Raw genomic sequence first — 25,140 nt, 5'->3', positions numbered from 1 at the left:
GTGCATAAATCATTGGCCCACTCAATCATGGCCTTAGAGACCTAGGCTGAAGCAATAAGGGGACGTAGGGTGAATCCCACCCCTTCAAATATAGCTTTGAGATTACCCTCCAGCTTTTTGTCCACCGGGTCCTTAAAAGCTGCGCCCCCTTGCACTGGTAATACAGTAGCTTTTGACAGACGTGCCACAGAAGCATCAACTACTGGCACTTTTTCCCAGAGCTCCGCATGAGACTCCGGCATGGGGTACAAACTTAAGAATCTCTTTGGCATCTGCAACCTTTTATCAGGAGTTTTCCAAGCTCCTTCCAACAATTCTTGTAAACCTTCATCTGAAGCTTCCTTACGCTGCCGTTTAAATACACCTTTAGCAGAAGTTTTATCCTCCACAGAAAGTTTTAAAGCCTGTTTAACAGCTATAATCAAATCCTCCACCCCTGCGGCTGAGGAATCTTCAGAATCATCACCCTGCTCCCAGGGAATGTCTGCATATGCTCCCTCCTCTTCATCTACCAATAAAGGCACCGAGTAAGACCTTTTAGGGGTCCCTACAGCATCAACATCAATTTTGTCTAGTAAATCACTAAACCTGTTGATCCCCTTTGCAGTATCCTGCATCACCTGTATGAAGGCAGGATCTGCCTGGGTAAGAGGCAAGGAGCCAGAGGACTGCTGAGATGATGACATAGGTCTCTGAGATTCTACCAAGGCATCACTCTGTCTGTCCAGCAATTGCACCAAAGCGAACAGACCTGCCCGGGGCACTAGCCCACGCGGGTTCAATTTGCTCTGCCCTCTGGGGTTCACTCCCCATGGGTCTCACAGCAGGGCAAGCAATACACAAACCCCCCTTGGCCATCTGCTCAGGTACAAATTTTTGTGTACACACATTACAAGCGCTCATAGTATTAAGGGCTCCCTCCCCCAAAACCACAGCTTGTTGCTCAGACATGATGTAAAGTAACCACACAGTGCATACAATGTACAACAGCGCTTATACAGAGTCAATGCACCCAGCCACTTATCTGTCTGTCTGTTTCAGATGCGGGGAAACAATGCCCAGGAAATCCAAACACTCTGTCAGGATCTGTAAGCCAGCTCAGCTCCGCCGCAAGCGTTCTGAAAGGCGCCAAAACAGAGTGAGGGAAGAGACCAAGTCCCTGCTGCTGCGGGGTCCGTGACTTTTTGGCGCCAACCACCCCCAGACAGCCGCTCCCTTAGTAGGATCTCCTAGTTCCAGTATCTCCCCCTCGACTGGGGACCACTTGAAACATGCCTGTAACACACTGCTGTCCTCTCATAACAGGAGCTCAGTGTGTAAGCTCCGCAGAAAATGGCCGCCGCCATCACGGAGCGCCTGTCCCCCATGATCCCCACCTAGCGTGAAGCCGGTTTCAGAGCTCTCCGGAGCCCAGGCAGCTTCTTAAAAGAAGCTGTAAGCGCTGCACAGGGAGGCCAGACAGCGTCTCCCCTGTGCACAGTGAGCTGACAGGACGCGCTTCTGTCAGCTCCTGCTGCGCTAGCAGTGTGAGAATTCACTATGAGAATCCTCACACTGTGCCTACCTAGCTAGGGTAAAAGTTAATAAAATAATAAAATTCCCTAACTACTCTAATTCTTCGGCTGCTCCAGCAGCTCTTTAGAATAGCACCCACTCCAGTGGGCACCTAACACGAACTGAAGAGTCCGGGATGCAGTAGGGAAGGAGCCTACCCTCTAAAGCTTTAGGATAGGTGCCTGGCTCCTTCGGACCCTCCTACATCCCAGTGTTGAGCTGTGTCACCAGGACCATTGAAAGAGAAAGGCAGTTGTGCATTAGGTTGGAGGTCGCAATGTAGCATTAGTACACATCTGTCTCAGGAATGGAGACCAGGCGGTAGAGGTAGAGACAGCACGGAGTGTACTCCCCATCTCACAAGCTCCTGATGTACTTCCTAAATATGACGACACATTCTTGCATAAGTCAATCCGCTCTATTGTTTATTGGGACATTATTTTCCTGGGTCCAACGACATTGCAGCACACATCAGGTAGATGACCTGTGGACAGAACATGATCCCATTCTCCCCTTATTACAGTGTCATTAAGGGGGTTATTCTAGTCCATTCTTTCTGACAAAATCCTTCTTGGATGGACCATGTGCACTGCAGGTGGGGCAGATGTAACTTGTGCAGAGAGAATTAGATTTGTGTGGGGTTTTTCTTCAAAGTGAAATCTATATTGAAGTGTAAAATCATGCAGTCAGTATTTTCCCTGCACAGAAACAAAATAACTCACCCAAATCTAATGAACTAGAATAAACCCCTAAGTCACATTTTAATTCATTATATACTGAGGATACACGATCAGGCGATGTTCCATCTTTACCCTTTTTAGATTACATCAGATTGATCTGCTGAGAACCCTATATGGGGGATGATTTACATGTATGCACTGTAGTCTAATGTGTATAGGTCCATATAATTTAACCATTTAAGCAGTAGAAGGTTATCTAATTGATGAGTAACATAATGTCACACCCAAACTTGAGACAGGAGTAATTCTCAGCCAACATGATCAAACATCTGTAATATTTTACAATGCGATCTGGGTAGAATATTACCGCCCAGGATCGCATTGTAAAATGCGACCCTAACGGCGGGATGTATTATTCCCTGCTCCGAAAGTGCTGCCCCCGGCAACCCCGCTAACCACACTGCCCCGGCAGCAGTACGGTGTGTAGCCCATATGTTGGTACTTGTGGCTAACCCCCCCGAAAACATTTATCAGCAAATATAGAATGAGAAATGGGCCCCTAAATCTTCTACTGTAATAAGCCCAGTTCCACCTGTGGCTGTGTAGGTCTGAAAACCAGGAACGGAGCCATATGCTTCAGAGCCCATCCGTCTCTCCCTCAAACAGACCAATTCCTGGCTTTATAAAAAGAAAAAAAAAAGAAGGTTTTTGATCGGTGCGCTACTATCTGCAGCTGGTACTAAGACTTGTCAGGTCTCAGGGTAAGTATGAAAGAAAAAAAGAAATGTACCAGCGCTGGCTGTAGATATTATAAAATAAATGATGTACAGAACGGTATCCTTTACAAAATTTATTACCAATAAAAAATGCTAAAATAGCTGTACCATTTTTAAATTTGGTAAATTATTGTATAAAACAGGGGGTTACAATAAAATGATAATAGGACATTCAATAAGCATCATAATGAATATAGTACACGGGCATTGGATATGTATATTACCACACGGACGTCGCAGATGGTAGTCCCATATAGCAGCAGATAGCCAGGTGGCCAATGTCAGTCCCAAAACACAGAGTCCAGTTGGAGAATTAGGTTCCTCTGGTGGGAAAGGATGGTAAACCTGGAGGATGAGTGTACTTTCCAGTCGCTGCCTCGGATGCTGCCTCGGAGCTTTACTTGCTCCTGAAGAAGCTGGGTGTTTGACCCAGGGAAACGCGTTGAGCCCCCCACAATCGGACATTCCTCTTTATTGCATCACCCAAACCGGGCCAAATCCACACCATAGCGGACAACGCTCAGTGCATTTGCACCACCCCATCCGGACTCATCATCCGAGGCAGCGACTGGAAATTACACTCATCCTCCAGGTTTACCATCCTTTCCCACCAGAGGAACCTAATTCTCCAACTGGACTCTGTGTTTTGGGACTGACATTGGCCACCTGGCTATCTGCTGCTATATGGGACTACCATCTGCGACGTCCGTGTGGTAATATACATATCCAATGCCCGTGTACTATATTCATTATGATGCTTATTGAATGTCCTATTATCATTTTATTGTAACCCCCTGTTTTATACAATAATTAACCAAATTTAAAAATGGTACAGCTATTTTAGCATTTTTTATTGGTAATAAATTTTGTAAAGGATACCGTTCTGTACATCATTTATTTTATAATATCTACAGCCAGCGCTGGTACATTTCTTTTTTTCTTTCAATTCCTGGCTTTGAAGTGGACCAAGTTCTCTTACCTGACTGTGCAGCACTCTCTCTGAGGCTGGATGGCTCCTTAACCCTTTACAGGGCAGCTGTGACCAAAGAAATACAATACACCCTGGTGGAACTAAACCTGTTTCACCACAATATATATAAAAGACTAACTACTCCACACCTCTGTGAGGTGAAGTACCGCCATTGACCACTAGAGGCCACTTGATCAAAATACTCCTTTGTGGTGGAAACAAAAATCTGGTAATGTATGAGAGCATAGAAAAATCTAACATTTGCTTCCAAACACTAGAAAACAGATAATAGTCATTCAGACAATATAGTAAAAACCATTTAATTAACAAATTAATCCGAACAATCATTTTTAAGTATTTGGGAATGAATGGTTGATTGTCCTTTGCTCCCATACATTACCAGATATTTGTTCCCACCAGACAGATTGGGTAGACAAATCTGTAGGTGTGTATGCAGTTTAGGATTTGGGTTAGGTGGTGTTCAAACTGAAGTCTAAGTCGCAGTGTAAAAATAAAGCAGACAGTATTTGCCCATCACACAAACAAAATAACTCACCCAAATCTAAATCTATCTGCACTTGTTGCATCTGCCCCACCTGCACTGCAGCATTTTTCCATTTGAGAAAGAAAAAAAAAAGAAGGTGCTATGCAATCAGATCTGAACTCAGCCAAAGAACCATGGAAACAGATGCGGAGGGGGTGTACGCTTTACCAAGGGGCTAAATAATAAATTATGCCACAACAGTATACTGTAGAACAGAAATAATTTTTTTACTGATCAATTACAAAATTAACTTAAAAATATATCTGGGGATATAATACAGAAACATATTAAATCAGGAAATAATTTATACATGAACAAATTGAAATAGCAGCAAAGAAATGTTATAAATCCAGGACTAAAGATAGATCGTACACTTTAGTGATCTAGCGTTAGGTGTATATGTGCAGCCGCATTTCTGCGCATGTGCTGGGGGGGGGGGGGGCACTTACACTACACTAACTCTTACACTAACTCCTCCAGTGACAGAGACCTGATATAAAGTGCTTTTGCAATAGATACTGGTTAGAAGTTTCCTAAAAATGCATCTGCCCCCTGTTGGAGGGGCAACAAGGCACCTGGTACTATCCTATACACCTAACGGAAATGCCCTAAAATTACCCGTGGCCAAGAATTCGGACACATTCTAACATTCTAGCCACAGTTTTAGCAATAATAAAAATCAATGAATCAAACACCTGGATTTGTTAGTTGCTCCGGGCACCGTGCCAGATACAGCTTCACTGCTAGGGTTGTAGACCCGGGAATTTCGACACGGGTTGACCCGTTCACATTGAAAAAAAAACCTGTGTTAAAAGGCAAATTACCGGGTCGACATGCTAGACCCAGGAATGTGCCTAGCAGTGAGAACGGGGTAAAAGTTGACACTATATGAATGTCGGCATACATTAGCTTGAGCACTAAAGGTTGACAGGGCTTATGTCGACACATGAAATAGGTTGACATGGCTAAGGTTGACAGTCAAAGGTCGGCATGAGTTTATGTTTTTTTGGTGCTGACATGTGCCGACATGCCGTACTTCATACCCTACCATCCACTAGGGCGAGGAAGAAGAATATAAGGGTGTGCAGGGTGTAGTGACGCCGTGCGATGGGACATTGTACACTGCCTCACGCCAAAATTCGGGACAAAAAACCCTGAAAAACTTGTGTCGCCCTGTTCACTGCCGACTTTCCCATTGTTGACCATTGCTTGTCGACCCATTTCAGGAGTAGATCTAAGCCCCGTCGTCGACCTTTAGTGCTTGATCTAATGTATGTCGACATTCGCAGTGTCGACACTGTGACCCATACCCTGGCCAAATATGGCACTTCCGCTGTTTAATAACGCCAGCGTATTGTTCCGGTGCTCATATTTCTGCTTTAGACTCTATGGGCGGTATTCAATAAGAATACCTGCGAGGTGCAGCGAATCCTTTTTAGGATTCGCTGCACATTCGCCACGTTCCGAAGCCGGCGGGCTCCGGTATTCAACGTGTCAGGGGCTCGCTGCCCCTGACTGGCGAATATGAGCTCCTGCGGCGAATGCTGCAGGGAGACTGAGGACGGTGGCAGGCAGAGAGATGGAAGTCTCTCTGCCTGCCCCAGAACGTTTGTGGGGGGTAGGTGGGCTCCCCGGGTGCCAGGCAGCACAGGCTGCCCCCCGGGGGTGCCAGCAGGGGACCGTATATTCACTATACCCGATCGTAACAATCGGGTGCAGTGAATATATGAATATGTAATAAGCGGCTCGGCTCCGGCGCCCCCTGCTGGCTGCTGTGTAAAAAAAAATATATATATATATTTTTTTTTAAATTAAATATATATTCATGTGCTTACAGCACATGAATAAAAGTAGCATGCCCCTCCTCAGAATAAAATTCCTGATTTTTTTACACCAAATGTAAAAAACAAAACACTTTATTTTAAAAGTTCACATTCCACTTCTCCATCAAAAGATAGCGATTGCTACTCGGTGAATCATGGCGAAAAATAAAGATAAATAGGTGACATCAGGGTGACTTGTTTCTGCCCATAATTACAATAAATGATCTGAATTAAAATATGTAACGTAAGATCTGTTACACAAGATTCCATCCGGCACAGGACAGCGGCATCTCTGGCCAATCAGAGCGAAGCATCAGATCATGTAGATCTCCCAGTCTGCGCAGACCCCCAGGGACAAGTTCTCCAGGGTCAGGGCAGAGACGTCCTTCCGGTACACAGAGCTCACTCTCTCCCTCTCTCCTCCTACATTGGAACATACAGTATAATGACATTTATTCCCAGCTCACACATATAAACATAACATGTTGCTATGAGTTACGTAAGACTTGTGGTACTGGGAAGTATATAGCCCCGGCGGCGGGGCGTTGCTGCATATTAAAGTGCGGGGTTTGCAAAAACAGGGTTTTTACAGCATTTTTTGTTTGCAGCATTTCGCCCGAAGAGAGATCCTCAGTTCTTACCAGTGTTACGTACGGTGACTTCAGTAGGGGATCTCTTCACACCCATTATGTGAACTCTTTCCAGGACGGCATCCACAGGGTAACGGCCTACTGTGTCTGCAGATCTAATGTGACAAACATGGAATGGGGTGAAATCTCCATGGCCCAATACAGTGCCAGCTCTCAGCCAGCAGCCTTTTCACAAACAGCGCTGAGCATCAGCATAGAAAGGGGATATTCACCGTGAGAGGTAGATTTCCTAATGTTTCTAAAAATGAAAAGTGGTGCTGTTGCCAATAGCAACCAAGCAGATTCTGTTTACCACATCTATATTACATTCTATAACATCATGGACAGAATTTGCTTGGTTGCTAAGGGCAGCACCAACACATCTCTGTTTTAGAAGCTTTAGTAAATGTATCTGTAAGTAGAAGCAGGGAGCAACACCGAAGAGATGTATTAACGTTCCTGCTGCTGGGGTGTAAATCTCCGCCAGAGTACATAGCGCACCAGCCTACTGATGAAGCGCTATGTCTCCTCCCAGCTGGCTCACTGAGCATGTGCGAGAACTTGCTATTATAGCGAGATCGCTGTGCAGCCCAGAGCCAGCCGCCACCGCAATCAGAGACAACTGTTCCTGTTGTGGTGTATGGGCAACTACACTAGCAGCTGCAGAAATCAGTAGTGCCACTGACCCTTCATACATTGCCCTGCATATACATGGGAGAGAAGTGGCAGCAACACATAACATGCGCAGATACCACTTCTGCCCCATATCAGCAGTTCATACATCTACCATGTGTTCCTGATGGAGAAGACTCCGCTATCATGTAGTGAAGAGCTCTTAAGGGGCCTACACATGGGGAGACGAGCGTTCTGAGCGGGGCTAGAATTGCCAGCGATGTGTAAGAGCTGTGTGCGGAGCGATCTCCATGAAAACACTGCCCTGACCCACGCAGTTCCGCACATCATTATCTCTATGCCCTACACACAGCGATCGCTTAGGAAATGCCCGGGGATCGCTACATATGTAGGCCCCAATATGACAAAGGTCTTTCTGTAAATGGTGAGGGGGTTATAGAACAGGTTCCTAGATTACAGAATTACATGATTTCTGCTACTTCCATGGTACATTTCCAATGGCAATCAGATTTAAGGCTAGCTTTGCCTTATAACTGACGGCTGAAATCCTGCTGAAATCCTGCCAGTTCTGTAATCTCAGAACCTATCACATAATACGGAGTGTGAAAACACGGCTTACTGCACAATGTTATTGGGCCTAATTCAGACCTGAGCGCAAAGCTGCTTTTATAGCAAATAGACAAAACAGGTGGGGCAGATGTAACATGTGCAGAGAGAGTTAGATTTGGGGGAGTGATTTTGTTTCTGTGCAGGGTAAATACTGGCTGCTTTATTCTTATACTGAGATTTAGATTTCAGTTTATACACGTTCCATCCAAATCTAACTCTCTCTGCACATGTTACATCTGTCCCACTTGCAGCGCAACATGGTTTTGTCTATTTGCTAAAAAAGCAGCTTTGCGATCCAGTGAATTAGGCCCATTGCAGCATTCCCATGTTTCCGCAAGCACCCGGAGGACACAAAACAGTAAATTGTTCTAATGTGAAAAAAGAATCCGAACATAATTCTGGATGTCATATTAAAATAAGAGCTGTCTGTCACATAGGTGGCCTGGAATGGGGTTCTCATCCTGCGTTGGTCATCCCATCATATTGTTCTGCTTCTCTTACCTTGAATACAGGACATTTTTAGTAAAAGTGAATCTTCTGTAGCTGAACTGGTGCTTGTGAAGGTACAGTAAGGAGTGTCCATCGTCTATATAGAGTTCCCCTACAGCCGATCCCTGCCAATAAAGACAGCCCTAAGTCAGATGTCATCCCGTAACATACAAGGCAGTACTGCAGTGTCCATCGTCTATATAGAGATCCCCTACAGCCGATCCCTGCCAATAAAGACAGCCCTAAGTCAGATATCATCCCGTAACATACAAGGCAGTACTGCAGTGTCCATTGTCTATATAGAGTTCCCCTACAGCCGATCCCTGCCAATAAAGACAGCCCTAAGTCAGATGTCCTCCCGTAACATACAAGGCAGTACTGCAGTGTCCATCGTCTATATAGAGTTCCCCTACAGCCGATCCCTGCCAATAAAGACAGCCCTAAGTCAGATATCCTCCCGTAACATACAAGGCAGTACTGCAGTGTCCATCGTCTATATAGAGTTCCCCTACAGCCGATCCCTGCCAATAAAGACACCCCTAAGTCAGATATCATCCCGTAACATACAAGGCAGTACTGCAGTGTCCATCATCTATATAGAGCTCCCTACAGCCGATCCCTGCCAATAAAGACAGCCCTAAGTCAGATATCATCCCGTAACATACAAGGCAGTACTGCAGTGTCCATCGTCTATATAGAGTTCCCCTACAGCCGAACCCTGCCAATAAAGACACCCCTAAGTCAGATATCATCCCATAACATACAAGGCAGTACTGCAGTGTCCATCGTCTATATAGAGTCCCCCTACAGCCGATCCCTGCCAATAAAGACAGCCCTAAGTCAGATGTCATCCCGTAACATACAAGGCAGTACTGCAGTGTCCATCGTCTATATAGAGTTCCCCTACAGCCGATCCCTGCCAATAAAGACAGCCCTAAGTCAGATATCATCCCGTAACATACAAGGCAGTACTGCAGTGTCCATTGTCTATATAGAGTTCCCCTACAGCCGAGCCCTGCCAATAAAGACAGCCCTAAGTCAGATGTCCTCCCGTAACATACAAGGCAGTACTGCAGTGTCCATCGTCTATATAGAGTTCCCCTACAGCCGATCCCTGCCAATAAAGACAGCCCTAAGTCAGATATCCTCCCGTAACATACAAGGCAGTACTGCAGTGTCCATCGTCTAGATAGAGTTCCCCTACAGCTGATCCCTGCCAATAAAGACACCCCTAAGTCAGATATCATCCCGTAACATACAAGGCAGTACTGCAGTGTCCATCATCTATATAGAGCTCCCTACAGCCGATCCCTGCCAATAAAGACAGCCCTAAGTCAGATATCATCCCGTAACATACAAGGCAGTACTGCAGTGTCCATCGTCTATATAGAGTTCCCCTACAGCCGATCCCTGCCAATAAAGACACCCCTAAGTCAGATATCATCCCATAACATACAAGGCAGTACTGCAGTGTCCATCGTCTATATAGAGTTCCCCTACAGCCGATCCCAGCCAATAAAGACACCCCTAAGTCAGATATCATCCCATAACATACAAGGCAGTACTGCAGTGTCCATCGTCTATATAGAGCTCCCTACAGCCGATCCCTGCCAATAAAGACAGCCCTAAGTCAGATATCATCTCGTAACATACAAGGCAGTACTGCAGTGTTCATCGTCTATATAGAGCTCCCTAAAGCCGATCCCTGCCAATAAAGACAGCCCTAAGTCAGATATCATCCCGTAACATACAAGGCAGTACTGCAGTGTCCATCGTCTATATATAGTTCCCCTACAGCCGATCCCTGCCAATAAAGACAGCCCTAAGTCAGATATCATCCCATAACATACAAGGCAGTACTGCAGTGTCCATCGTCTATATAGAGCTCCCTACAGCCGATCCCTGCCAATAAAGACAGCCCTAAGTCAGATGTCCTCCCGTAACATACAAGGCAGTACTGCAGTGTCCATCGTCTATATAGAGTTCCCCTACAGCCGATCCCTGCCAATAAAGACAGCCCTAAGTCAGATATCATCCCATAACATACAAGGCAGTACTGCAGTGTCCATCGTCTATATAGAGTTCCCCTACAGCCGATCCCAGCCAATAAAGACACCCCTAAGTCAGATATCATCCCATAACATACAAGGCAGTACTGCAGTGTCCATCGTCTATATAGAGCTCCCTACAGCCGATCCCTGCCAATAAAGACAGCCCTAAGTCAGATATCATCCCGTAACATACAAGGCAGTACTGCAGTGTTCATCGTCTATATAGAGCTCCCTACAGCCGATCCCTGACAATAAAGACAGCCCTAAGTCAGATATCATCCCGTAACATACAAGGCAGTACTGCAGTGTCCATCGTCTATATATAGTTCCCCTACAGCCGATCCCTGCCAATAAAGACAGCCCTAAGTCAGATATCATCCCATAACATACAAGGCAGTACTGCAGTGTCCATCGTCTATATAGAGCTCCCTACAGCCGATCCCTGCCAATAAAGACAGCCCTAAGTCAGATGTCTTCCCGTAACATACAAGGCAGTACTGCAGTGTCCATCGTCTATATAGAGTTCCCCTACAGCCGATCCCTGCCAATAAAGACAGCCCTAAGTCAGATATCATCCCATAACATACAAGGCAGTACTGCAGTGTCCATCGTCTATATAGAGCTCCCTACAGCCGATCCCTGCCAATAAAGACAGCCCTAAGTCAGATATCATCCCATAACATACAAGGCAGTACTGCAGTGTCCATCCTCTATATAGAGCTCCTCTACAGCTGATCCCTGCCAATAAAGACAGCCCTAAGTCAGATGTCCTCCCGTAACATACAAGGCAGTACTGCAGTGTCCATCGTCTATATAGAGCTCCCCTACAGCCGATCCCTGCCAATAAAGACACCCCTAAGTCAGATATCCTCCCGTAACATACAAGGCAGTACTGCAGTGTCCATCGTCTATATAGAGCTCCTCTACAGCCGATCCCTGCCAATAAAGACAGCCCTAAGTCAGATGTCCTCCCGTAACATACAAGGCAGTACTGCAGTGTCCATCGTCTATATAGAGTTCCCCTACAGCCGATCCCTGCCAATAAAGACACCCCTAAGTCAGATATCATCCCGTAACATACAAGGCAGTACTGCAGTGTCCATCGTCTATATCAGTGTTTTTCAACCACTGTGCCGTGGCACACTAGTGTGCCTTGAGTTGTTCCTAAGTGTGCCCCCAGATCTAGAGATGCCCAAACCAGTTTACAGCCACCATCAGTTCAACTGTTATTTACTGGTCTCTTCTTTTCATGTAAACGGACAATGTGTTTTATTTTTGTTACCTGTGGGGACCAGTGTGATTGTTTTTTATATGGGGGCCAATAGTTTTTTTTTTTTTCCTGTGGGGGCCAATGTGTTTTGCCCTGTGGTGATCTCATGGTGTGCCTTGGCAATTTAAAAATCTTATTTAGTGTGCCGCAAGGTAAAAAGGTTGAAAATCACTGGTCTATATAGAGCTCCCTTACAGCCGATCCCTGCCAATAAAGACACCCCTAAGTCAGATATCATCCCGTAACATACAAGGCAGTACTGCAGTGTCCATCGTCTATATCAGTGTTTTTCAACCACTGTGCCGTGGCACACTAGTGTGCCTTGAGTTGTTCCTAAGTGTGCCCCCAGATCTAGAGATGCCCAAACCAGTTTACAGCCACCATCAGTTCAACTGTTATTTACTGGTCTCTTCTTTTCATGTAAACGGACAATGTGTTTTATTTTTGTTACCTGTGGGGACCAGTGTGATTGTTTTTTATATGGGGGCCAATAGTTTTTTTTTTTTTCCTGTGGGGGCCAATGTGTTTTGCCCTGTGGTGATCTCATGGTGTGCCTTGGCAATTTAAAAATCTTATTTAGTGTGCCGCAAGGTAAAAAGGTTGAAAATCACTGGTCTATATAGAGCTCCCTTACAGCCGATCCCTGCCAATAAAGACACCCCTAAGTCAGATATCCTCCCGTAACATACAAGGCAGTACTGCAGTGTGCTTACAAGTATACAGCAGGAATAACAAACACCTTATATAATGATTATATTCTGCCATTCTCCTAACTATCCTGGGCTTCAGAGCACATTTCGGGGAAAGCAAATCACACAGCACTGCCAAGGTTATTAGTAGAATATACAACAAATAAACCTTAATGGACACAAGAGGATGTGGGGCGCGGGACAATTTGGGGTTTCTGTAGAATTGGATGCACTTGCTCCATAATTGCATGAAAATGTGCAACAACATGTAAATGGTCAGCTAGACAATCCCAGGAGGCAACTAGCTTTACACCGTAGGTATGGGTCAATGAGACGACCAACCCAAAGTTGGGTTGTCCACTAAAGGCTGACACCTGGAAACAAATCGACATGCTTAAGATGGGTTTTTAACTTTTTTTTTGTCCCAAATGTCGACATGGACATTGTATCGGTGCTTGCTGCGCCTGCTTTGGGCACGGTGGTTTGCTACACGCGGCAACACTATTCTATTCTCATCTCTGCGCCCTAGTGGATAGTAGGGCATGAAATACCCCCTGTCGGCACATGTTGGCTCAAAAAAAGAAAAAAAAACCATGTCGACCTTTTGACTGTCTAGACACTATCGATCTACGAACCATGTGGACCTTAAGCATGTCAACCTATTTCAGGTGTCAAATGTTAGTGCTCAACCCTTAGCGTGTCGACCCAATGACCGTATACCTACACCGTTAGCGCAGGCAGCTGGTGTACGGCAGTAACGATGTCCACGCTTACATGGGCCACTTCTCCCTTATCACCGCTTCATACAGGACATCTACCCCATCATTACCTCTTATTATAGAGAGTTTACCTTACTATCCAGGGCTACACGTAGCTCATATGGAGAACCAGCCATCCAGCCTGTGGACTTGCCAGTAACTGGTTGAAGGGGGATAATGGAGCCACCGCGCTGATATACTGGAATCTGCATTAAAAAAAAAGAGAAATGTATAAACGGGACCTGTTCACCCTGATTATTAGATGTTTAACATCCGGCACAAAGACGCAATACATTTAAGAAAGAAAAAAAAGAACAACGGTTATAAAATGAAATTCCATGCAGATGCTGAGTACACTCACCTCTTCCAAAGTAACGTCCACTTTTTGTCTGTGGGATCCCTTAACACGCTCAAATGTTCTAAAGTTGTACCAGTACTAGAGAAACAGTGAGTTAGATTAGAATACGGGGATCATACTAATCCTCACCACTATCATCCTATACAATGTGTTCTACACACAGGCCCTTATTCAGATCTGATCGCAGTACCAATGTGTTCTCAAAATGGGCAAAACCATGTGCACTGCAGGTGGGGCAGATGTAACATGTGCAGAGAGAGTTAGATTTGGGTGAGTTATTTTGTTTCTGTGCAGGATAAATACTGATTGCTTTATTTTTACACTGCAATGTAGATTTCAGTTTCAACACACCCCACCCAAATGTAACTCTCTCTGCACATGTTGCATCTGCCCCACCTGCAGTGCACATGGCTTTGCCCATTTTGAGAACAAATTTGTACTGCGATCAGATCTGAATAAAGGGCCACTGTACATTTATAGATCATTGTACATGGTGGTTATTAATACATATACAGTACCTCTCCTGGGCCGGGAAAGAACACATCAATGGAAGTAACGCCAGGGTCTAACACTGGGGCAACCAGCAGACCGTTTCCTAGGGTCCAAAAACATATTAGTATATGGGCCTATTGTGGTGATGCCACTGATTTACATGGTAATAGCAACTGCATATACAGGGATAGCATGGATCTGGCCTCTCACCCATGTATACAAGGAAGAAGCTGGTTTTTGAGGGTTAACAACAATATTGAGTACCTAGCGAATGTACGCAGAAGGGACCACAGCAGACATCTGACACCGGCTGCGACCCCTCCATTGCCGCCTGCAGGTTTCTATGGGGGAAGCGATATGTATGAATGTTCTGGATATTGGTCCCAACAGCTACCCACTGTAGCCTAGGGGGTACACACTGCCCTGCTGGCCACTGTGCAGAGGTGCATCGCAGGGCCCCTGGCACCCGGCAGAACAGATCACAGGAACGGGATCTTTCCAAAGCTCCTTTTCCAGCGCCTGCATGGTGATGCCTCCTGCCATTACATTACATGCAGTGTGATCCTGGGTGCTAAGATCTCACCCAGATCGCAATAAATATGCGATCCGTGATAAATGGGCCCCTATGGTTACTGAATACCTGATGTGGCTGCAATAGGAACCGGTAGGAACCAGGCTTCCATTATCTACTCTGTAGAATAGGTAAAGTCGCAAAAAATGATTTGCTCATGGTAATCAAGAATGACTTTGAAATAATGCAATTGTTCTAATTTCTTAGGCAATTGTTCTTTGGCAAGTTACGTATTGAATCATTTGTTCGGTTTCTTTGAGCAGAACATAATCTCATTTTAAACCCAACAATTCTTTTACTATTACGCTACAGAAAGCTGCTGCAATCTATGCCTGGAACCTTCCATAGACAGCACTGCAGAAGCAGCAGAACATTTACTTGTTTGTCACATCTTTTATTATAGAAAAAGTCCTGACCCGCTGCACTACTAACATTCTGCAGTTCTTCTACAACTACTTTTTATTTTTTATTTTTTTTAAACAAACTTTATGGCATATCATCAAAGTGACAGCATTATAGATGACCCACGCTGTGTTTTATAGATGAATAATGAAATATATATATATCCAAATCAATAGTGTTATATAGCGCCCATACACAATTTACTTGGTAATTCCTGTCTTTCCTTTACTTTACAAGACCATAATCAACATAAACATTTTTCAGATATAAAACATTTATTTAAAACAAATCAAACTTTTTCTTGAAATTGAATCTTGTATCGGAAGTAATTTCTTTAGATTATGGATCACAACAGACACCCTGAGGGTAAAGGAAAGACAGGAATTACACAGTAAATTGTGTATGGGTGCTATATAACACTATTGTCTTGGATATTGGTGTTGGGGTCCCTCTAGTAGGGGATCTAGTGTTATCAAGCGACCGATCTAGTATAGCACAAATTCTAGAGATATTGTACTTTATATATATATATATATATATATATATATATATATATATATATATATACATAGGGCAGTTTAATGCACAGCAACCACAGGTTAATATTGCGATTTTAGCCCAAAGATATTCTCAGGTCATCCTTTTGTAGCCCAATTTTGCTGTACAGAAATTTATATGGTATCAGCCAACCAATAACATATGGGATCTGGGATCAGTTCCAGGACAGACCATGAGTTAACAATACAAAAATGGGGCTGTTTATTGAGGATTATACTTTGGGTACCTGAGACAAGCAAAGTATAATCCCCAATAAATTCCGGCTACAGTGTTAATATGATAGCCGCACGGGAACTTGTTAGCTGCGATAATTCACCATGGCTAACAGGCTATTCCCCCAGAATATTAAGGAAACAACAAAAAAGACTTTAGCAAAAGGTCATGCCTTATAAATGTATCATCCATATATATGTCAGGTGTCCGTGTGTCACCGAAAACCACTGCGATCTGTTGGCCGCAAGTGAAACTACATTTAGCTTTCAAAGCATTTGCTTACTAATATATGTAGATAGATAGCAATCCTACCTGATATTCCGTCACCTCCTCACACTGGTGAAGCCCATTTGAATTATAAATTTCTGTTGAACACAATTTTTAATGCCAATATATTTTTTTATCTTTCAGCAGCAGCAAAGCAGCCAGGCGTGTAACTCCGTCATTGACTATACATACCATTGTATGGCTGATAACTCACCGAGCAGATACTGAGTTTCCACGACAGAGGCATCTGTGCACTTCGGAAATTCCACCCACAAAGGTCTGTACAAAAATCCCACAAATGTAACGTTATTATACGGCTCACTACTAGGCAACAGATAAAAATGGGATGCAGTTAGCATTCCGACATTTGCGGCTTTGCGACTGTCGGGATCTTGACACATTCTTCCCATAAGTATTAGGGTTAGGCTGCAGGAGGGGGAGGTTAGGGTTATGGTGCGGGAGGGGGAGGTTAGGGTTAGGCTGCAGGAGGGGGAGGTTAGGGTTATGATGCGGGAGGGGGAGGTTAGGGTTATGATGCGGGAGGGAGAGGTTAGGGTTATGATGCGGGAGGGAGAGGTTAGGGTTAGAATGCAGAAGGGGGAGGTTAGGGTTATGATGCAGGAGGGGGAGGTTAGGGTTAGGATGCGGGAGGGGGAGGTTAGGGTTATGATGCGGGAGGGAGAGGTTAGGGTTAGAATGCAGGAGGGGGAGGTTAGGGTTATGATGCAGGAGGGGGAGGTTAGGGTTAGGATGCGGGAGGGGGAGGTTAGGGTTATGATGCGGGAAAGGTAGGTTAGGGTTATGATGCGGGAGGGATAGGTTAGGGTTATGATGCGGGAGGGGGAGGTTAGGGTTATGATGCGGGAGGGGGAGGTTAGGGTTATGATGCGGGAGGAGGAGGTCAGGGTTATGATGTGAGTGGGAAGGTTAGGGTTATTATGCAGGAGGGGGAGGTTAGGGTTATGATGCGGGAGGGGGAGGTTAGGGTTATTATGCGGGAGGGGGAGGTTAGGGTTATGATGTGGGAGGAGGAGGTTAGGGTTATGATGTGAGTGGGAAGGTTAGGGTTATTATGCGGGAGGGGGAGGTTAGGGTTATGATGCGGGAGGGGGAGGTTAGGGTTATTATGCGGGAGGGGGAGGTTAGGGTTATGATGCGGGAGGGGGAGGTTAGGGTTATGATGCGGGAGGAGGAGGTTAGGGTTATGATGCGGGAGGGGGAGGTTAGTGTTAGGATGCGGGAGGGGGAGGTTAGGGTTATGATGTGGGAGGGGGAGGTTAGGGTTATGATGCGGGAGGGGGAGGTTAGGGTAATGATGCGGGAGGGGGAGGTTAGGGTTATGATGCGGGAGGGGGAGGTTAGGGTTATTATGCGGGAGGGGGAGGTTAGGGTTATGATGCGGGAGGAGGAGGTTAGGGTTATGATGCGGGAGGAGGAGGTTAGGGTTATGATGCGGGAGGAGGAGGTTAGGGTTATGATGTGGGAGGGGGAGGTTAGGGTTATTATGCGGGAGGGGGAGGTTAGGGTTATGATGCGGGAGGGGGAGGTTAGGGTTATTATGCAGGAGGGGGAGGTTAGGGTTATGATGCGGGAGGGGGAGGTTAGGGTTATGATGTGGGAGGGGGAGGTTAGGGTTATGATGCGGGAGAGGGAGGTTAGGGTAATGATGCGGGAGGAGGAGGTTAGGGTTATGATGCGGGAGGGGGAGATTAGGGGTATGGTGTGGGAGGGGGAGGTTAGGGATATGATGCGGGAGGGGGAGGTTAGGGTTATGATGCAGGAGGGGGAGATTAGGGTTATGGTGTGGGAGGGGGAGGTTAGGGTTATGATGCGGGAGGGGGAGGTCAGGGTTATGATGCGGGAGGGGGAGGTTAGGGTTATGATGCGGGAGGGGTAGGTTAGGGTTATGATGCGGGAGGGGGAGGTTAGGGTTATGATGTGGGAGGAGGAGGTCAGGGTTATGGTGCGGGAAGGGGAGGTTATGATTAGGCTGCGAGACAGCAATTGGATAGCAAAATTTGCGTAAAATTAAAAATTTTCCCATATGAAAATTTAGCACAGCTAATTATCTACCTTGTTACAAATATAATAGATGAAACAAATGTTTATTGTTTATGTTTACATGTTATCTGCTCAAACACCTGTGATAATGATCCTACCTCATCACCGGCTCAGCAAACAGATGTGTCCGGTAGAAGAGTAAGTACCAGTGCGGGAGCAGAGAATAGCGTTCCTTTATCGCTCTCCTGACTATGGAACAGTTATCTTCACCAAACAGCCATGGCTCCCGGCGCTTCGTATCTTTCATAGCGTGGCCTCGAAAAAAAGGTTGGAAGGAGCCGGCCTGGTACCAGCGTACTATTAGCTCAGGATCTGGGTCTCCAACAAAGCCGCCAACATCAGCTGTTCCATAACAAAGCAAAAATAACACTTACAACACTACATGCTGTGGAGCAGTGGTTCTCCAACACGGACATCAAACAGGTCATGTTTTCCAGGTCTCCGGCAGGAGCGCTGTGTATCACCAACTGCCACATTTAGAAATCCGCAGGTGACCTGGAAAACATGAACTGAGTGTGGTCCCGAGGACCGAGTTTGAGATGCTGTGCTGTAGACTGATCTCCGTGTGTGAAATCAGAACAATAGGGACCTGTGTCCTTTACCTCCACAGAAGGATATCCCGGTCACACTGAGGGTAAGCAACATTGGGACAGAGATTTTCAGATAGCCCCATTCTGCTTTATTATCTCCAGTCCAGACTGCGCCTAGAGAGGAAGACGACATCTATGATATAAATATAATTCATCCACAACATCGTGCATAATGGTACGGCTACTGTAGGACGGTTTCAAGCAGAAATCTGACTTTTTACAATTGACAGTATACAGAACAGAGATAAACAGAGAGAACGCCTGCCCCCGAGCTAGGAATTATTACTATACAACCATGCTAGCATAACGACTATGGGGGTCATTCAAACTTACGCGCTAGGCTGCGTATATACGCTGCCTAGCAAGAAGTTAAACGCCGCCGGGTCGAACGCGCGCAGAGGAAAAATCATTCAATGGTTCGCAGAGCCTAGGTTGACTTTTATCTTGCATGGAGATTGGCGAATTGGGACTAGGAGACAATGAGCACTGGAAGTGGGTAAAGTGCTAAGAGGAGTTCACTGATCTTTTCGTCATTCACTGCAGCCAATTAGGGACCCGTTTTTGCTCCTGAAAAAAGTCTTCCGAAAATACATCAAATCCGTGAAAAGCTGCGTACATGTTTTGCTGGACCTTTTTTATAAAAATATATTACTTATCACTTGACGTGGTTTTGGTTTTGCCTGAATGAGGCAGATAAAGTTGGAGAGGCCCCGGAGAATCCATTAGAAGCGGAATATTATCACTGCTAATTAGATATCCCCCAGAATTGTCTTTGGAACAGATGTTATTTTAGTTAGAAAATAATGAAACTCACCGTAACGCTGAGATCCAGCAAAGAAAGATCTGGTCAGGACAAATGGTCTCTCCTGCCCCCCTGACCGTCGAATGAGTCCGTCTGATGTGGACATTTGCTGACAACCAAGGAGAGTACAAGAGTTAGTAAAACAACTGCTTTCAAGTCCCAGATTGAAAAGAGATTTTAAGAAAAGCTAGTAAGTAAGCAGGCAAACCAATAAAACAGTGGCCCTCAACCTCGGTCCTCAGGACCCCCAACAGTGCACGTTTTCCAGGTCACCCGACAGGGGCACAGGTGCACTCATTACTCAGTGACACATTTTAAAAGCTCACAGGCGGAGCCAATTATTTCACCTATGACTGTGTGGAGACCTGGAAACATGCACTGTTGGAGGTCCTTGTGGACCGAGGTTGGGAACCACTGCACTAATCAGTCCTGCATTTATATTCCAAGGTCCATCAAGTAATTATCACTCAGTTTCTCAGTACCTGACACAGTTCATGTTTTCCAAATCACCTGGTAGGCGACCAACGGTCACATATTAAAAACCTACAGGTGACCTGGAAAACATGACCTGTGTGGGATCCTGTGACCGAGATTGAGAACCTGAGAAGCTTAACAATCCAAACTTGTTTGTTTTATTTGTTACAATAAAACATAGTTTTGTTAAAATTAACAAGTGCTACAAAAATCTTAACACTCAACGGAGGGAATGAATTCATTTATGCTGCTGCCAGTCTACAAGTGTCATCATTTGGAACGTTGCTTCCCAGGTAATTATATAAACAAGTTCCATCCAGTACAGGCACAGAGAGTCTGCATTTGCATTCTGGGATGGTAGTTTGTCCATATGTATGTTAGGGTACGTAATACAGAGAATATATACAAGTAGGTACAGAGGGAACAATGAGTGAGGGTGTGTGTATACATAATGTGTGCACAGAACTTCCCGGCTGTTACGCTTCTGCTGAGTTCTATACATGTGTTGTGGAATGTCTCTTGTCACCTGTCAAACCTACCGAAATCCAGTGTCTGTTACCAAGAGTGTTTTTTTTTATTAACTAACCAGTCATTTAGAGCTTAAACTCAATAGCCAACAATGTCTGCCAGATTGACAGATCCCTGTTACATTGTATACTTTAGACTGCGCAGAAGAAATAGACTGCACAAAAGAAATAGACTGCGCAGAAGAAATAGACTGCGCAGAAGAAATAGACTGCGCAGAAGAAATAGACTGCGCAGAAGAAATAGACTGCTCAGAAGAAATAGACTGTGTAGAAGAAATAGACTGTGCAGAAGAAATAGACTGCGCAGAAGAAATAGACTGCGCAGAAGAAATAGACTGCGCAGAAGAAATAGACTGCGCAGAAGAAATAGACTGCGCAGTAGAAATAGACTGCGCAGAAGAAATAGACTGCGCAGAAGAAATAGATTGTGCAGAACTAGAACTTTCTACTATCTCGGGAACTAGGGCCATACTGCTCTATGCAGCATGGCCCCCGCTATGCCATCCCACCTCCCTCCCTGCCAGCTGATGTGGTCACCCTGCCGGCCGCCGATATCAGCGGCTGATGGATCGGCCCATGTGTCCACATCCTTATACACACGATGCCTAGTGTTATTGTTAACATTGCACCTGTATTTTATACCTTTCCTGAAAATAATAAACAGCTTTTAAAAAACAAACATACAGAAAAAATTAGCCTAAACATGTATGTAAACTCGATGGTGTAAACGGATAGATGTCATGCTCTGCATTCTCACCATGTAATAAAATAGGGATGGAGATGTCTCATGTAATATTTTGTAAAACAATGTTACTACTTTTCAGTTTTGTCCTTTGGAAACCAAAAAATGGCAGAAAAACAGCCGGTTTCACCAAACCTAGAACATTTCTACTCCTGGATTATTGCAGCAACTGAAAATGATGCAAGATAGAGAAGAGCCCCCTCCTTACTAAAAATCATCTACTGATGCCAAATGTCATGTACCTGGTAGAAACCGTAGAGGTTATGGAGATCCCTGTGTTCCCATCCCTGGTGATGCACTGCATGCTTTGGCATTGTTCCTTCAGGTGATTTAAACACTGACGGCTCGTTCATATCATTCCAAACAAATAAGATATCTGTGGAGTTCTGTAAGAGAAAATAGAGGTCTATCCAAAGGTCCATGTCATCAGCAGTGCTGAGGTGAGGGCACAAGAGGCAGCAGCCTTGTGTGGTGCAGTAACTAGAAGGGAAGCACAACCAGTTCTTTGAACTAGTCCTGGTTCAAAAATACAGGGCTTCAGTCCAGGCATTGGGTGTCCTGGAAAGGGGGGATCTCTTCACCAGGAATCCCCAGCCTGGGTTGACTAGTTAGGGGGAGAACACTTCAGCCAGGGAACCTGTCAAGTGTTTGGCATAACATAATTATAGAACCAGGTTGGGCTGGGGAAGGTGATGGTCAGGGTTAGGCTGCAGGATGGGGGAGGTCAGGGTTAGGCTGCAGGAGGGGCTGGTTATGGTTAGGCTGCAGGATGTCTGGTTATGGTTAGGCTGCAGGAGGGGATGGTTATGGTTAGGCTGCAGGAGTGGATGGTTAGGGTTAGGCTGCAGGAGGGGATGGTTAGGGTTAGGCTGCAGGAGGGGATGGTTAGGGTTAGGCTGCAGGAGGGGATGGTTAGGGTTAGGCTGCAGGAGAGGATGGTTAGGGTTAGGCTGCAGGAGGGGATGGTTAGGCTGCAGGAGTGGATGGTTAGGGTTAAGCTGCAGGAGGGGATGGTTAGGGTAAGGCTGCAGGAAGGGATGGTTAGGGTTAGTCTGCAGGAGGGGATGGTTAGGGTTAGTCTGCAGGAGGGGATGGTTAGGGTTAGTCTGCAGGAGGGGATGGTTAGGGTTAGTCTGCAGGAGGGGATGGTTATGGTTAGGCTGCAGGAGGGGATGGTTAGGGTTAGGCTGCAGGAGAGGAGGTTAAGGTTAGGCTGCAGGAGGGGATGGTTAGGGTTAGGCTGCAGGAGGGGATGGTTAGGGTTAGTCTGCAGAAGGGGATGGTTAGGGTTAGTCTGCAGTAGGGGATGGTTAGGGTTAGGCTGCAGGAGAGGAGGTTAGGGTTAGGCTGCAGGAGGGGATGGTTAGGGTTAGGCTGCAGGAGGGGATGGTTATGGTTAGTCTGCAGGAGGGGATGGTTAGGGTAAGGCTGCAGGAGGGGATGGTTAGGGTTAGTCTGCAGGAGGGGATGGTTAGGGTTAGGCTGTAGGAGGGGAGGTTAGGGTTAGACTGCAGGAGGGGATGGTTATGGTTAGGCTGCAGGAGGGGATGGTTATGGTTAGGCTGCAGGAGGGCATGGTTAGGCTGCAGGAGGGGATGGTTAGGTTTAGGCTGCAGGAGAGGATGGTTAGGGTTAGGCTGCAGGAGGGGATGGTTAGGGTTAGGCTGCAGGAGGGGATGGTTAGGGTTAGGCTGCAGGAGAGGATGGTTAGGGTTAGGCTGCAGGAGGGGATGGTTAGGGTTAGGCTGCAGGAGAGGATGGTTATGGTTAGGCTGCAGGAGGGGATGGTTAGAGTCAGGCTGCAGGAGGGGCTGGTTAGGGTCAGGCTGCAGGAGGGGAGGTTAGGGTTAGTCTGCAGGAGGGGATGGTTAGGGTCAGGCTGCAGGAGGGGATGGTTAGGGTTAGGCTGCAGGATGGGGGAGGTTAGGGTTAGGCTGCAGGAGGGGCTGGTTAGGGTCAGGCTGCAGGAGGGGCTGGTTAGGGTCAGGCTGCAGGAGGGGATGGTTAGGGTTAGGCTGCAGGAGGGGCTGGTTAGGGTTAGTCTGCAGAAGGGGATGGTTAGGGTCAGGCTGCAGGAGGGGATGGTTAGGGTCAGGCTGCAGGAGGGGAGGTTAGGGTTAGGCTGCAGGAGGGGTGGTTAAGGTTAGGCTGCAGGAGGGGATGGTTAGGGTTAGGCTGCAGAATGGGGGAGGTTAGGGTTAGGCTGCAGGAGGGGAGGTTAGGGTTAGGCTGCAGGAGGGGAGGTTAGGGTTAGGCTGCAGGAGGGGATGGTTAGGGTTAGGCTGCAGGAGGGGCTGGTTAGGGTCAGGCTGCAGGAGGGGATGGTTAGGGTTAGGCTGCAGGAGGGGCTGGTTAGGGTTAGTCTGCAGAAGGGGATGGTTAGGGTCAGGCTGCAGGAGGGGATGGTTAGGGTCAGGCTGCAGGAGGGGAGGTTAGGGTTAGGCTGCAGGAGGGGTGGTTAGGGTTAGGCTGCAGGAGGGGATGGTTAGGGTTAGGCTGCAGAATGGGGGAGGTTAGGGTTAGGCTGCAGGAGGGGAGGTTAGGGTTAGGCTGCAGGAGGGGAGGTTAGGGTTAGGCTGCAGGAGGGGATGGTTAGGGTTAGGCTGCAGGAGGGGCTGGTTAGGGTCAGGCTGCAGGAGGGGATGGTTAGGGTTAGGCTGCAGGAGGGGATGGTTAGGGTTAGGCTGCAGGAGGGGCTGGTTAGGGTCAGGCTGCAGGAGGGGAGGTTAGGGTTAGGCTGCAGGAGGGGTGGTTAGGGTTAGTCTGCAGGAGGGGATGGTTAGGGTCAGGCTGCAGGAGGGGATGGTTAGGGTTAGGCTGCAGGATGGGGGAGGTTAGGGTTAGGCTGCAGGAGGGGATGGTTAGGGTTAGGCTGCAGGAGGGGCTGGTTAGGGTCAGGCTGCAGGAGGGGATGGTTAGGGTTAGGCTGCAGGAGGGGATGGTTAGGGTCAGGCTGCAGGGGGGGATGGTTACAATTAGGCTGCAGGAGGGGATGGTTAGGCTGCAGGAGGGGAGGTTAGGGTTAGGCTGCAGGAGGGGAAGGTTAGGGTTAGGCTGTAGGAGGGGAAGGTTAGGGTTAGGCTGCAGGAGGGGAAGGTTAGGGTTAGGCTGCAGGAGGGGATGGTTACAATTAGGCTGCAGGAGGGGAGGTTAGGGTTAGGCTGCAGGAGGGGAGGTTAGGGTTAGGCTGCAGGACGGGAAGGTTAGGGTTAGGCTGTAGGAGGGGAAGGTTAGGGTTAGGCTGCAGGAGGGAAAGGTTAGGGTTAGGCTGCAGGAGGGGATGGTTAGGGTTAGGCTGCAGGAGGGGATGGTTAGGGTTAGGCTGTAGGAGGGGATGGTTAGGGTTAGGCTGCAGGAGGGGATGGTTAGGGTTAGGCTGTAGGAGGGTATGGTTAGGGTTAGGCTGCAGGAGGGGAAGGTTAGGGTTAGGCTGCAGGAGGGGAAAGTTAGGGTTAGGCTGCAGGATTGGATGGTTAGGGTTAGGCTGCAGGAGGGGATGGTTACAGTTAGGCTGCAGGAGGGGATGGTTACAGTTAAGGCCCATACACACTTGACGCTTTTCAGCTGAAAATCGGTCAAAACAGCCGTTTTGAGCGATTTTCGACTGA

The 25,140-nt window shown here is 46.7% G+C and overlaps 1 protein-coding gene across 4 annotated transcripts in view; it reads right to left on the bottom strand.

Annotated features, from left to right (window-relative positions):
* Positions 1–5,543: 5,543 nt before the first annotated feature.
* GANC (glucosidase alpha, neutral C) overlaps positions 5,544–25,140 on the bottom strand; it is a 63,105-nt gene continuing 43,508 nt past the window's right edge. For 3 of the 4 annotated variants that reach the window (XM_083167218.1, XM_083167217.1, XM_083167220.1), the window contains 11 exons: positions 21,775–21,918; positions 19,802–19,898; positions 19,000–19,101; positions 18,496–18,739; positions 16,551–16,615; positions 14,352–14,428; positions 13,837–13,911; positions 13,568–13,681; positions 8,720–8,832; positions 6,989–7,092; positions 5,544–6,770 (listed from right to left, as the gene is read on the bottom strand). In XM_083167218.1, the coding sequence (XP_083023344.1) occupies positions 6,661–6,770; positions 6,989–7,092; positions 8,720–8,832; positions 13,568–13,681; positions 13,837–13,911; positions 14,352–14,428; positions 16,551–16,615; positions 18,496–18,739; positions 19,000–19,101; positions 19,802–19,898; positions 21,775–21,918 (1,245 nt within the window). In that variant the 3' untranslated portion in view covers positions 5,544–6,660. The remainder of the gene's footprint in view (positions 6,771–6,988; positions 7,093–8,719; positions 8,833–13,567; positions 13,682–13,836; positions 13,912–14,351; positions 14,429–16,550; positions 16,616–18,495; positions 18,740–18,999; positions 19,102–19,801; positions 19,899–21,774; positions 21,919–25,140) is intronic. The other variant, XM_083167219.1, reaches the window with a different exon arrangement.

The sequence above is a fragment of the Crinia signifera genome, chromosome 12, assembly GCF_055691185.1.
Source record: "Crinia signifera chromosome 12, ASM5569118v1, whole genome shotgun sequence".
NCBI classification, from domain to species: domain Eukaryota; kingdom Metazoa; phylum Chordata; class Amphibia; order Anura; family Myobatrachidae; genus Crinia; species Crinia signifera.
This window is presented reverse-complemented; position numbering and strand designations above follow the sequence as displayed.